Raw genomic sequence first — 12,618 nt, 5'->3', positions numbered from 1 at the left:
GCCACTCTTCATCGCGGTGCGCGGGCCTCTCACCATCGCGGCCTCTCTTGTTGCGGAGCACAGGCTCCAGACGCGCAGGCTCAGTAGTTGTGGCTCACGGGCCTAGTTGCTCCACGGCATGTGGGATCTTCCCAGACCAGGGCTCGAACCCGTGTCCCCTGCATTAGCAGGCAGATTCTCAACCACTGCGCCACCAGGGAAGCCCTCCAGTGGTCTTTTAAATACTGTTTTATTAAGTCTGTTCCTCTTAGTACTGTTATATTGAGTAAAATACAGCAAAAGTATGTCTTATGTTCAAAGTAAGAAATAGACTTTACATTGCCACCTAATATACATATATATGTAAAAAACTGAAATTTCATGAAGTAATACATGTATCATAAGCAGAGTACTGTTTACCATTCTATCCTTTTGCTTTGCTTTCCTTTTCTTTCCATTCCAATCCATTCCATTCTAGTTATTAAAAAGTGCTTTTTTTTTTTTATTTTCTAAGGTGATTTCATAACCCACTAGTGGATTGATACTTGCAGTTTGAAAAAAGAAAAACTAGACTATAGGCTTAGGATTCTATTTCTACTATGTTAATTTTGAGATAAACTAAAGATTATAAAAGCAGCTGGATTATTAGTTTGGACACCATTCTTTATTTAATTTCACCATAAAATGTCCTAATTAGTACAGGTAATAACAGTTGGTACCTTTATTCCAAATCACAGAAAGCTAGAACCAGAGGAGACACCTAGTTACTAGATTATGCAGCTGTTGTTCCTCCCATGCCCCTGGGTTTTTAAAAAAAATTTGATTATAGAAACTTTTAAGCATATTCAAAAGTAGAATAGTATAATGAGCCTCATGTATTTATTACCTCTTCTTCACTGGATTATTTTGAAGTAAATCGCAGAGAGGTCATTTTTTCTGTAAATAATGCATATCCTTAAAAGATGAGGAATCTTATTAAGCATATAATAGTAAGCATACTTGAAATATCCTTACTATATGAGAAAAATAACGGTAATTCCTAATGTCATCAAATACCCTGTCATATTCACATTTCTCTGATTGTATTATAATTATTTATTTATTTATTTTTGGCTGCGTTAGGTCTTCGTTGCTGCGAGTGGGGGCTACTCTTTGTTTTGGTGTTCAGGCTCCTCATTGCAGTGGCTTCTCTTGTTGCGGAGCACGGGCTCTAGGTGTGCGGGCTTCAGTAGTTGTGGCACGCAGGCTCAGTAGTTGTGGCTCATGGGCGTAGTTGCTCCACGGTATGTGGGATCTTCCCAGACCAGGGCTTGAACCCATGTCCCCTGCATTGGCAGGCGGATTCTTAACCACTGCGCCACCAGGGAAGTCCCTGTATTGTAATTTTTTAAAAGCTGGTTTAATTTAGGAACCAAAGTCTATGCATTATATTTGATACATCTCTTCAGTCTCTTTCCTAGGAGATCTCTAGATCTCCTCCTCCTTTTGTTTTCATTTGTGTGTGTGTGTGTGTGTGCATGCATGCGTGCACGTTTATCATTGAAGAAATCAAGTTGTGTACAAGTTTACTGTTATGGTCATTTGATGTTGAAATTGTCCCGTCTTTGGCCTGTGGGGGAACTTTCAAACTGGCTCTAGAGACCTTCTGACATGATCCCAGGAGTCTTTGAATTTCTAGCTTTCTCTTGTACATTTTATCCCCCAAACCTAGAATTAGCTATTTCTCCATGGATTGGCCAGATTTTTAAGTTCTCAGATAAAGAAATGAAGTGAATTGATGGAAAGATGCTTGTTGGAAGACTAGTCTTTGGGTCAGTGCCCTTTCACTACCTAGTGCTGCCTCTGCTGCATTGCTGGTTGTCTTCCCAGCAGCCATTCCCACTCCCCCTTTTCCTTTTGTAGATTACTTTTACGCAAAGGCATAGGCTGATAACTGTCAGATACCCCTGCAGTGGAAGGACAGAGTCTTAACCACTGGACCACCAGGGAAAGTCCCTAACTCAGTGTTTAAATGTTCCTATGAGGTAGCTATTATTATTATCCTCACATTATAGAGGAGGAAACTTAGGTCAAGAGAATTTATGTGACTTATCTAAGGTCACACAGCTAGTGTGTGGAGCCAGGATTCCAGCCCAGATTATGTTAAAAATGGCTTCCTTTTCCAGAGTGCCAGTTTACTAACAACAGATGGAGGTGGGCTAGGAATGTATTTTAGAAGTGGATTTAAAATATGTGGTACTTCATTAGCATATTTTGTGGGTTTTGTTTAAAATTAGTACATTTAATTCATGTTATTACAATCAATGGTAGGACTATTTCTTATATATCTGAAATTACAAGCAGCTCAGTGTATTGATTTGATTTTCCATATGAAAAAAGCTGCATGGGAAATAAAACCCAGTGGCATCTTATGAAGCAATTCAGATAATGCTCGTAATACAGAGAATGCTACGAACTTTTTAAAAGTTCTGACAAGCTCACGTGTACAAAAGAAGCTAATAAGTTATATTTCAAATATGTGTTCTCCGTGAAGATATATCATTTTAACCATGTTAATCATTATGCATATTGTTGAGAAATGTAGTAGAGAAATGGTTGCACAAACAGACTGGGTAATTTTGCCTTAACTCATAATGATACAGTCAGACTTATTACCCAGATCACCTTGCTCTTAATTTACCCCTGTCTTCTAAGTCTCTTTCTAGGGCTCACAGATATGTTAATCCTAGAAAGAAAGCATGTCTATTCCCACAAACTCTTAATTTTTAAATTTTAAACATTTTCTACTATTTTTCTTAGAAGTTAGCATTAAAGTATTATTTGCAGCATTCATATAAAAATTGTTTACTATTAATATTTCAAAGAACAACAGAATAAGGACAATTCCTTCCGCTCTTTGGTTTTGTGTGTAGTAGTAACTACTTATCTAGAACTGCAAAAGGGAAGCAGTTTGCTCCAGTAGAAAGTACACTAGAAGGAGACCTTTAAAAGGTCTAGATACCAGGCTTGACTCTGTGACATTGAGCTGCTTTAAAAAGTTTTTCTTCTCTTTCATCGTATGTAAAATAAGGAGTTTAGTTAGATGCACATGGGCCTTGTGCTCTTGGTCACTATGGTCTGTTAGAGTTGATCCCAAAGATGAAACCAACTTCATAGGACTGAATGTAAGGCAAGGTGCTTCCTCCCTCTCTCCCCCTTTCCAAAATCATACCTCAGAATATATAATTATATTTGAATTTTTCAAAGTCTCTATGAGGTACTGTATTTTGAACAGTAAGCTACCGTTCAAGAAGGCGCACCTGAAAAATAAATTAATGGTAGTTTTGCACGGGTAGGGAAGCCCCTGATAGAATTGGTAAAAGAGACAATGGCATTTCACGCTGATTTGGAAATTACTTCTGGGGGTATAGCTTCATAATAAGAGTTGTTGGATGTTGGAAATGTCTTTTGAAGATGACCTTAAAAAGCATGCTAAGTGTTTCTCAAGTTATCTATGGTCAAGGACCATTTTTTTTCCTTTAATATCTTACATGTTGCTGACTGATACTTTTGTAAAATATAATAAAACATGAATTATTAGCAAAAAGGTGTTAAAGAAAAAGATCTATAAAATAGAAGCCAAAATTTGACAGACAAAATTACTTTGCCTAATTGCTCTGAAAGTTTATAAAGCATTCTCTCAGTTTCTGGAAGAAATGGTTTGTAGTGTGACACTGGCCATGAACCAAACTTTGAATGGCACTGCTGGAAGTGGTTCTGTTGTAAAAGTTACAAATATACATATGCAGGATGGATGAAAAAGTGATTTTTCCTAGCATCATGAAAATTGTGGCAAGGGGAAGAGAATGGTTGTTAGTTATGCTTTAGATCAGAGGTTAGTGAACCATGGCCCATGGGCCAAATCTATCTGCTTTGTAAATAAATTTTTATTAGAAAACAGTTGTATCCATTCATCTGTGTTTTGTCAGTAGCAGACTTGGGTAGTTTTGACCGAGACCATATGATCTGCAAAGCCTAAAATATTTATTATGAGGTCTTTTGCAGAAGAGTTTGCCAATTCCTATTTTAGATTTGAAAATGACAGTTAAGAATGATTGCTACTTGTATAGTGCTTGTTTTTTTTCTGATTATATTATCTTTGTTTAAATGCATTAGACATGTTGTTTGACTTTTTTTCTCTAGTCACTGATGTACCTCACGTAAATTTGGAGAGAAGTAAAGAAAATGAATGGAACAATAAAGATAAAATAAAGAAGAGGAAAAAAAAGCAAAAAGATGATCAACCCAACTATTTCTTATCCATTCCGATCACCAACAAAGAGGTGCTATTTTTTAAAAAAATTATTTTTACTAAGTTTATTCTAAATTATATTTAAGGTACACTAAATGCTCATAAGCCCATTTTCTCTCAGCTTTTAAGAGTCTTTGGTGGCATTTTTAGCTGGGCCACACAGGGAATATAGAATATGTGTAAACAATAATTTTAAAAAACACTATTTAAACAATCATATTTAAACGATAATTTTGCAAAAACCACTTGAAAAAGTGTTGCCAGGTAGCATGTCAAGGTCCTTTCTAGGTGTTTATTCATCATAGTGGAGGAATCTTTCAGAAGCAGAGAGCTGGTAAAAAAAGATTCTGAAATCTCTGTGGGGAAGGTAAACTGGGATTTCCTGCTGCTTAGTCCAGTTCATGGTAATGATTATTGCAACGTAGTTTCTTTAAAAATTACTCATTGTTGTACCAACTTAATAGTGCATGACAAACTTGGTAGAAATCTATTAAAAGTCTGAAAAATTAATGTGGCATCAGTAATAGGAAATGGGACCAGCCAACTGGCCCACACTAAGAAACCCTTATATGTGACTGAGAGAGAAAACTGCAGTATCTAAGACTTCTAGAGCAGTGAGTTAGGAATTAAAATGCCTTAGGAAAGAACACCTCATTTGGAAGACTGACTTTTTATATCTTGGCCCAATTTTATATATCTTAAGAGCTAGATCTGAATTTCTGTTTGATTGTGGGCTCTGATCTCTTAACTGGGCATATTTTCAGGTTGCTTTTCCCTTTATTTAACTAGAATGTTTCTACACAATGCTAATGAATTTTTAAAGATCAAAGCAAATGATATTGAAATCAAAGAAATAAATCTCAAAGAAAAAAATAAATTCTTTTAGGACACTCTAGGAAATATCTAGTCTGTGAGATACAGTTTAGTTGGGGAGAAAAACACATAAAAAGAGAAATGGTATTACCTAGCAATACAGGATTTTAGAATTTGATACAGGAAAGAATCAGACTTTGATTTTACTGGTACATAGTGGCGGGTTAACAATAAAATAGCCCTTAAAAGTGTTTAGCTGGGGCTTCCCTGGTGGCACAGTGGTTGAGAATCTGCCTGCTAATGCAGGGGACACGGGTTCGAGCCCTGGTCTGGGAAGATCCCACATGCCGCGGAGCAACTAGGCCCGTGAGCCACAACTACTGAGCCTGCGCGTCTGGAGCCTGTGCTCCGCAACAAGAGAGGCCGCGATAGTGAGAGGCCCGCGCACTGCGATGAAGAGTGGCGTCCGCTTGCCACAACTAGAGAAAGCCCTTACACAGAAACGAAGACCCAACACAGCCAAAAATAAATAAATAAATAAATAAAAAATTAAAAATAGGCTGATTAGCAAACTTAATTATATCTGTTATCTTAAAAAAAAAGTGTTTAGCTGATGCAAAGTTTAATGCAATCAAAAATTATATATTAAAATACTTGCGAGTTATTTGGACAGGTTTTCTCTGAGATTTAGGATCACGTGTACCTATGTGAATGAGAAGAGAGCAGGAAGCCACAGGTGGTGCTATTTAAGCAAGCAGACAGAGGCCAGGTCCTGAGGAAACTGCCTGTGAAACAGGCCCAGGGACATCCCCAAGGGTACATGATTTCTGATTGGAAGAGACGCCAGGTTCCTTATTTTGATTTTTTGCTTAGAGATTGTTTCGCTCCAGAGTCTGTGAGTGTAGAAGTTGGGTGAGCCCTTCTCTAAGTTGCTTTGCTTAGGTCCTTCCTTTTCTCTTGCTCCCTGCCTGCCTCTGTTCTTGGCCCTGCTGGTCGGAGCAGCAGCTCTGCAGCCCCTCTGAGCCTGCCCCAGCCCCTTCCAGCCCTGTGCCGGCTTCCCGCCTCCTCCAGTGAAGACTGGTGGGGTGATGTGCTGGGATAGGGCTGGCAGGGAAGGGGACCAAGGGGAAAGAGGGTGGAGAGATTCTTTTCTTCTGCTACTTAGTTCAGGATTCAGGCTGCAAAGATGAGAGGAGGGGATGAGAGAACTGTTTGCAACCCTTAGTTTTCACCCCGCAAGCTGCTTTGTTTCACCCTGTAGCCTTTGTTTCTGCTTCTCAACTTCTTGGAGGTTCTGTAGAAAGTGAGGAGAGTACAGGCTTTGGAACCTGACAAACCTTGTTTGGATACCAGCTGGATTACAAACTCCACTGTGGATTTAGGTCAGGTTACTTAATTGCTGTAGTTTCAGTGTCTTCAGTTGTAAAATGGAGGTGATAATGATTATTTTCTAAATCCAAATCTGGACACATCACCTACATGCTTGTACACTTCAGTATTTTCCCATTGATAATAGGATGAAGACAAAGGCTTTACCATATTCTAGAAGGTTCTACATGGCTTGGCCTTTTCCACCTCAGCCCTCGTTCCTTCTGCTTGAGCCCCTCTGGCCTTGCTTGAGCTTGCCAGTTTCCCTCTGCCCTCTGGAAAGCCTTCCCTGGCTGGGAGTTTTCTTTCCTCTCCTTTTGATTTTGTTAACGCCAAAATTTCAGCTCAAACCTCTCCCACCCGTGACCACCCTGAGTAGGTCAACCCCCCTACCCCGCCGCCCCCCCCCCCAAAAAAAACCCCACAACACTTTCATGGCTTTCCTTTTGTCATTTGTCATCCTTGAAATTTGACACTTGTTAATCTTCCTCACGAAGTTTTTCAGATCGTTCCCAGTACCTAGGAGGGAGTTTGGCCAGAGTGGGCACACACACACAAAATACTGTCATTTCAGGGTGGAAGATGTGTTTCTGGCATACCAAATTCCAACCAGAATGTTTAATAAATACAGTGTTACAAATGCTGGTTTTATAATACAGGTTCAATGGCAGTTTGTTTTCCAGGGGGTAGGGTGACTTGTAATAGTGGGGCACACAAGCTTCAAGTAACGTGGAAACCAAAGAATTTAATATTTCCCTCTCAAGAGACTTATTTGTGGGTAACAGAAAGCTTAATGCAAATATGGGGAGGAGGGCTAGGAATAGGACAAGATTAGGAGATACTTTTTATATCTTTCATATGAGCACCTTTTTTGTTTGTTTGTTTGAAAGTATCTAATGTTAATTTTCTGTTGAAACTACTTATGGGCTTTTGTTGGAAGGCCTGGGAAAAGGAGCAGCATTTATAACATTGTTTCAATGGGAGACTGTATTCCAAGTTCCAATTAAGTGACCTGCAAACAAGCTTTTGGAAGCTAGCACATTGACAATGAGCTGCTCTACTTTTGGCCTCTACTTGTTGGCATCTAGTTTTAAAGAAAAAAGTATTCAGACTTATATGGGTCTTTGATTTTTAAACACGTTATCAGACATTTGGAATGCTTTAGTTTTGGAAAATCATGATTTTCATATTTTTAAGAAATAGAATTGGAAAATGAATTAGAATGACTGCATAAAAATATCCTAATTGCATGTATGTGAAAGTATGTGTTTCTCCACTACCTGCAATTACACATTAGTTTAAAAATAAAATAAGGATGAGAAATTTAATGGCATTATAATAAATCCTAAATATTTCTTAACTGGCTAGAATTGCTTAATTATTAGTTCTAGGTGGATTTGCCCATATGTTGGTTTTATATGCTTTCTTATGAGAGGTAATAATTTAAGGTGAGTCAACACTGAAAAATGCAAGGGAACAATCAGAAGCTGATTGAAATTAGGAGTGTATTAATTTTTTTGGTAAGATAATTGTTTTATACTAATGGAAAAATATGATGCTCTTTAGGGGTTTTAAAAGGCATTTGCTACATTTAATACTGTATTTCATCATTTTGTAATGTGAAAATTATTGGTCTTAGGAAAAGATGAAAAATGATTTGTGTGTTCTGTTCCTTTCTGGGAAATGTAGTTGTGAAAATACTTGATATCATCATGTATGTTAAACACTTGGTAGATATAGAAAATTCTCCTATTTTAGGATGTTTTTAAAATTTTTACTCATTGCTGTATCATCAAATTTTCAAGTTTTTTCCTTTGTGTAAACAAGCAAGAAAAATGACTATATTCAGCTTTGAAGAAAAGTTAGGTAGCAAATTGATGGGATAATTCTGTTAAATCTTAATGAGGCAGCAAATTTAGGAATAATTTATGTTAACAGCTTAGAAAAAATCCAAAAATAATGTCAAAAGAGGAGGTCAAGGACATTTTCCTTCTGTGTGCTAGACTATAACTACTCTCCCTCATGAACTAACTTGAAGGCTTTTCCTTTGAGCTCATGTGTGCTTTGAATCAACTAGAAAGCTTAAAAGATAGAAAAATGAAATTTCTTATTGTGTCATTTTTAGGCATGTGGAACACGGCTTAGTGCTGAGGTTTAGCAGATTCGTGTCTGTTTTTATTCTCTAAATACAAAGAAACTACTCAATGAGTGAAAGAAATCTTTAAGATTTTAATAAGCTTTTATTTTTTAAAGTTTCTTTTAATATTCTACTTAAATATGGGTCTACAATATTAGGTTTAAAAAATGTGCATTGTGCAATACTGCCAGTGGCTGGGGATTATGATGACAGATACGCTTTAAAGGCTTTGTAGAATTTTAAACAGGGGCTGTAAAAATTAGTTTCCTTTGGCCTTTAATGACATTGGTACTTTTTTAAAAAAAATTTATTTATTTGTATTTATTTTTGGCTGCGTTGGGTCTTTGTTGCTGTGCAGGGGCTTTTCTCTAGTTGCGGCGAGCGAGGGCTACTCTTTGTTGTGGTGCGCGGGCTTCTCATTGGGTGGCGTCTCTTGTTGCAGAGCACAGGCTCTAGGCACGCGGGCTTCAGTAGTTGTGGCACTCGGGCTCAGTAGTTGTGGCACACGGGCTTAGTTGCTCCGCGGCATGTGGGATCTTCCTGGACCAGGGCTTGAACCCGTGTCCCCTGCATTGGCAGGCAGATTCTTAACCACTGTGCCACCAGGGAAGCCCAACATTGGTACTTTTTAAAATGGCATACAGAGAAGACTCTGAAGTAGTTTCGTTTTTTCTTTTTCTCTTGTAAGAATATAATTAGTAATAAAATGCATTAAAAATTTTTTAAAGATGATATCAAGGAATATGTAAATTAATCTGGAGCATCAAAGCATAGTTAGAAATACATTACTTGATTAGATTATCTTTAGAATTTTCTTAGGTTAAGGTTAATTTTGCATTATAAGTACTGTGTGACTTCAGAGAAATAGTCTTCAAAGTGTTTTACAAATTTTAATTTGCAATTTTACAAGCTACTGGATAATTCAAAGATATGAATGGTCTAAAACTATTTTTCACTAAATAGTAGGACATTGCACTAAAATGCTGAACATACAAATGGATGGAAGTTTTTGAGCATTGTCTTGAATTTACATATAATTAGTATTTGAGCTTAGAATGAAGACTCAGTTTTTATGAAAATGCAGATACTCTACCACTAAGTGCAAGTGGCAAACCCCAGGTGTGACAATGAAAATGTCTCCAGGCATTGACAAATGTACCCTGGGGTAGAGAACCACTGATTTTAATAATATTGGCAGTGTTGCAGAACTTATATTAGGCAAATGGCGCAGAGCTTGCAAAGTGCTTTCCTGTAGCTTGTCTGCGTGACCTTTAACACATCCCTGTAAGTTTGGCAGTGCTTTACAATTGAAGAAACCAAGACTCACTGAGACTAGGTGACCTCTATGGGGTTCCACCCGCGGCAGACCTGGGGTTAAAATCCAGGATTTCTGATACAAGTCCAGTACCGTTAATTTGTTCATCCTAAACCACTTTTTCACGATCAGTTAAGCCAGAATTACCATTTGTACCAGCTTAGATTTGAAGATGTAATTATACTGTTTTGAGGTCTGATATTCTTGAGCTCACATGATTTACTCGGCACTGGCTAGGCCCTTCCCACGTGAACCTGGACCCTCTTGAGCTGCTTCATCATTCCTGAAAGCTGATCTCAGCACTTCATTGCACCTGGAAAAATCTCTCAAAAATTCATGTGTAAAATCCTCGCAGAGTAGTGTAGACTTATACTAAAGGCTTTTATGAGAGGGCCTGTGTGCTCTCTTACACAGGATCCAGTAAGACTTCCTCAGAATCTCCTTTAAATGCCCTTTTTTCCCTTGATGTTTCATGTCTTGAGTCACTGCCCACATGTCTGCCCCTCTCCTTGTCTCCTCTTGAAAACACATTACTGGTACCTCTTCCTGCACGGCTCTCTGGCCGCTTCTCCTTCTCCTCCTCACTCCTGGATCTTTTCCTCCAGGTATTTCCCTCATCTTTTCTCATGTATTGTAATTTATCCTTTTCTCAAATTCCTTTGCTATTTTGGGTATATGATCTTGAAAAGATCTTTTTAATCTTCTGTGTTTCAATTTATTTTAAGGGAGACAGTACCAATATCTTACCTCACAGGATCGGCGGGAGGCTTCAGTGAACTAATATATGTAAAATGCTCGCTCTAGTGCCTAGAACCTAGTGACCACACGAGAAAGGGCAGTTCCTCTTGTGGTCTCAATGTTGTGTTTATTTTTATTACCAGGCACTGTGGCGAGATGGCGGGGTGGAAGAAATAGATGTTGTCCTCGGGGAGTTTACAATTTAGTTTTATCAATGTAGAGGTAGAGGAAACGCTGACTCTGTAAGATCTTTGTGTACTATTGCTTTAGGAGCATTTTAATGATCAGGCTGTCAGTATTCTTTTGTTGGGTGTCGTGGAAGTGACATCTTCCCTTGGGAAATCTTGTGTTAGGTGTTACTGCATAACTTCCTACCAGGAAAACGCTGTTTCTCATGTTACTGTCCTCCAGGTTGCAAGGAATAGAGAAATGCTGAGGTTATTTTGGGTGATGTGGATTTATTGTAAAGATACGTGAGAAGTCAGATCCCAGCATAGCATCTCATGATTTGCCCAATCGCATTCTGCAGATAATGGGAACATTGTTCAGGATGAAACAGCTTCTTCAGTATCAGAACAGCCTGCTGTGCTCATGATCCAGTTGTTTCTTATCTCTGCTGTCTTTTTAGGGCTCTGCTTCTATTGCCAGCCCCCTCTCTCTTCCTTTTCTCTCTAATTCTGCTGCCTCTGGGCTTCTACGTGCGCTCTTTTCTCTGGGGATTGCTTGGTTTGCTAGTCCGAATTCAAACTATTTTCCAGTGCACTCACATTTAGAAGTTGACTAGAATTGTCTCCAACTGGAAATGGAGGAGGGAAAAGCCACCATTCCTCTTCTTTGTTCTCATTAGGCTGAGAGGGGAAGGCTGATGAGGGACCGGGGATTTTGCTTAGGTGCGGACTGTACAGTTTTTCTAACGTATGCATTTAGATTTGTTTGCAGCTCTCTCTCCATGGTGATGCCCCTCCTCACATGTCTGGGGAAATGACAGTAGTCATTCCTGTTGAGATTATTGCTGTCCTAAAAAATCTTAAAGGCCATGAAGAATGGGTTCTCAGACACATTCACTTGGGGACAAATAAATATTACTGCCAACAGAAATGGAATGTTGTCTGCCAGTTTGACCTTTCTGTGGCAAGAATAAAACTTTTATTTTTAGGAAAGATCATAATTATAGTGAGTCATACTGTATATTCCAAGGATAAATTTCTGAAAAGATACATGGCCATTGAGAATTTTTCCACTCAACCAGTGGCCCAGTCTGTAAAAGAAGGGTGTTGGGCTTGAAGGCTCTTAAAATGGACAAGCATCGTGTGATTTTTTTTAACTTATACATCCTATTAAACTTTCCAAGTCATTTCTTCAGGATATTTGAGAATAGTTAGACAATTAAGCATTGTTTGGTTGAAGGATCTTGACATCATTCTCACTTCATATGTTGCTTATTTTTCTTCTCGATTTCAGTGTTACCATAAGGAAATTTTGCTTACCTAATCTCTGTTTTGTCTGTGTGTGATTAGATTACAAAGGGAATTAAGATCCTGCAAAATGCAATAATACAACAAGATCAGCGACTGGCCAAAGCAATGAACAGTGATGGTTCCTTTCATATTACCCTGCTAGTGATGCAGTTATTAAATGAAGATGAAATAAACATGTGAGTAATACATCTTTCTGGAATATTGTTTTCCAAGTTATTACTGTAATTTGAGTAATCATGGCAGAACCAAGAGGCATTGAAATTCTAAAGAAGTATTCTTTTTTTTTTAAGAAGTATTCTTTATTATAATTTGTTCCAATTAATAAGCCAATGTACAGAATTAGCCATATAAATATTCTTCCCTGACCAGGGATCGAACCTGTGCCCCCTGCAGTGGAAGAGCAGAGCCTTAACCACTGGACCACCAGGGAATTCCCCTTAATCTATACTTTTAAACTGTTATTGTTATCAGATGCATTGGTTATGCAGTTATTTTATCT

General features: G+C 38.2%; 1 protein-coding gene across 7 annotated transcripts in view; it reads left to right on the top strand.

Moving 5' to 3' along the window:
* Positions 1 to 12,618, top strand: part of AKAP7 (A-kinase anchoring protein 7) — a gene marked incomplete at its 5' end in the record, with an annotated part of 141,452 nt that overhangs the window by 11,655 nt on the left and 117,179 nt on the right. For all 7 annotated transcript variants that reach the window (XM_082474825.1, XM_082474830.1, XM_082474831.1 and 4 more), the window contains 2 exons: positions 4,162 to 4,301; positions 12,159 to 12,295. In XM_082474825.1, the coding sequence (XP_082330951.1) occupies positions 4,162 to 4,301; positions 12,159 to 12,295 (277 nt within the window). The remainder of the gene's footprint in view (positions 1 to 4,161; positions 4,302 to 12,158; positions 12,296 to 12,618) is intronic.

This window comes from Balaenoptera physalus (genome assembly GCF_965194825.1).
Source record: "Balaenoptera physalus genome assembly, chromosome: 9".
NCBI classification, from domain to species: Eukaryota; Metazoa; Chordata; class Mammalia; order Artiodactyla; family Balaenopteridae; genus Balaenoptera; species Balaenoptera physalus.
Note: the sequence above shows the minus strand (reverse complement) of the source record. Positions and strands in the feature narration are given on the sequence as shown.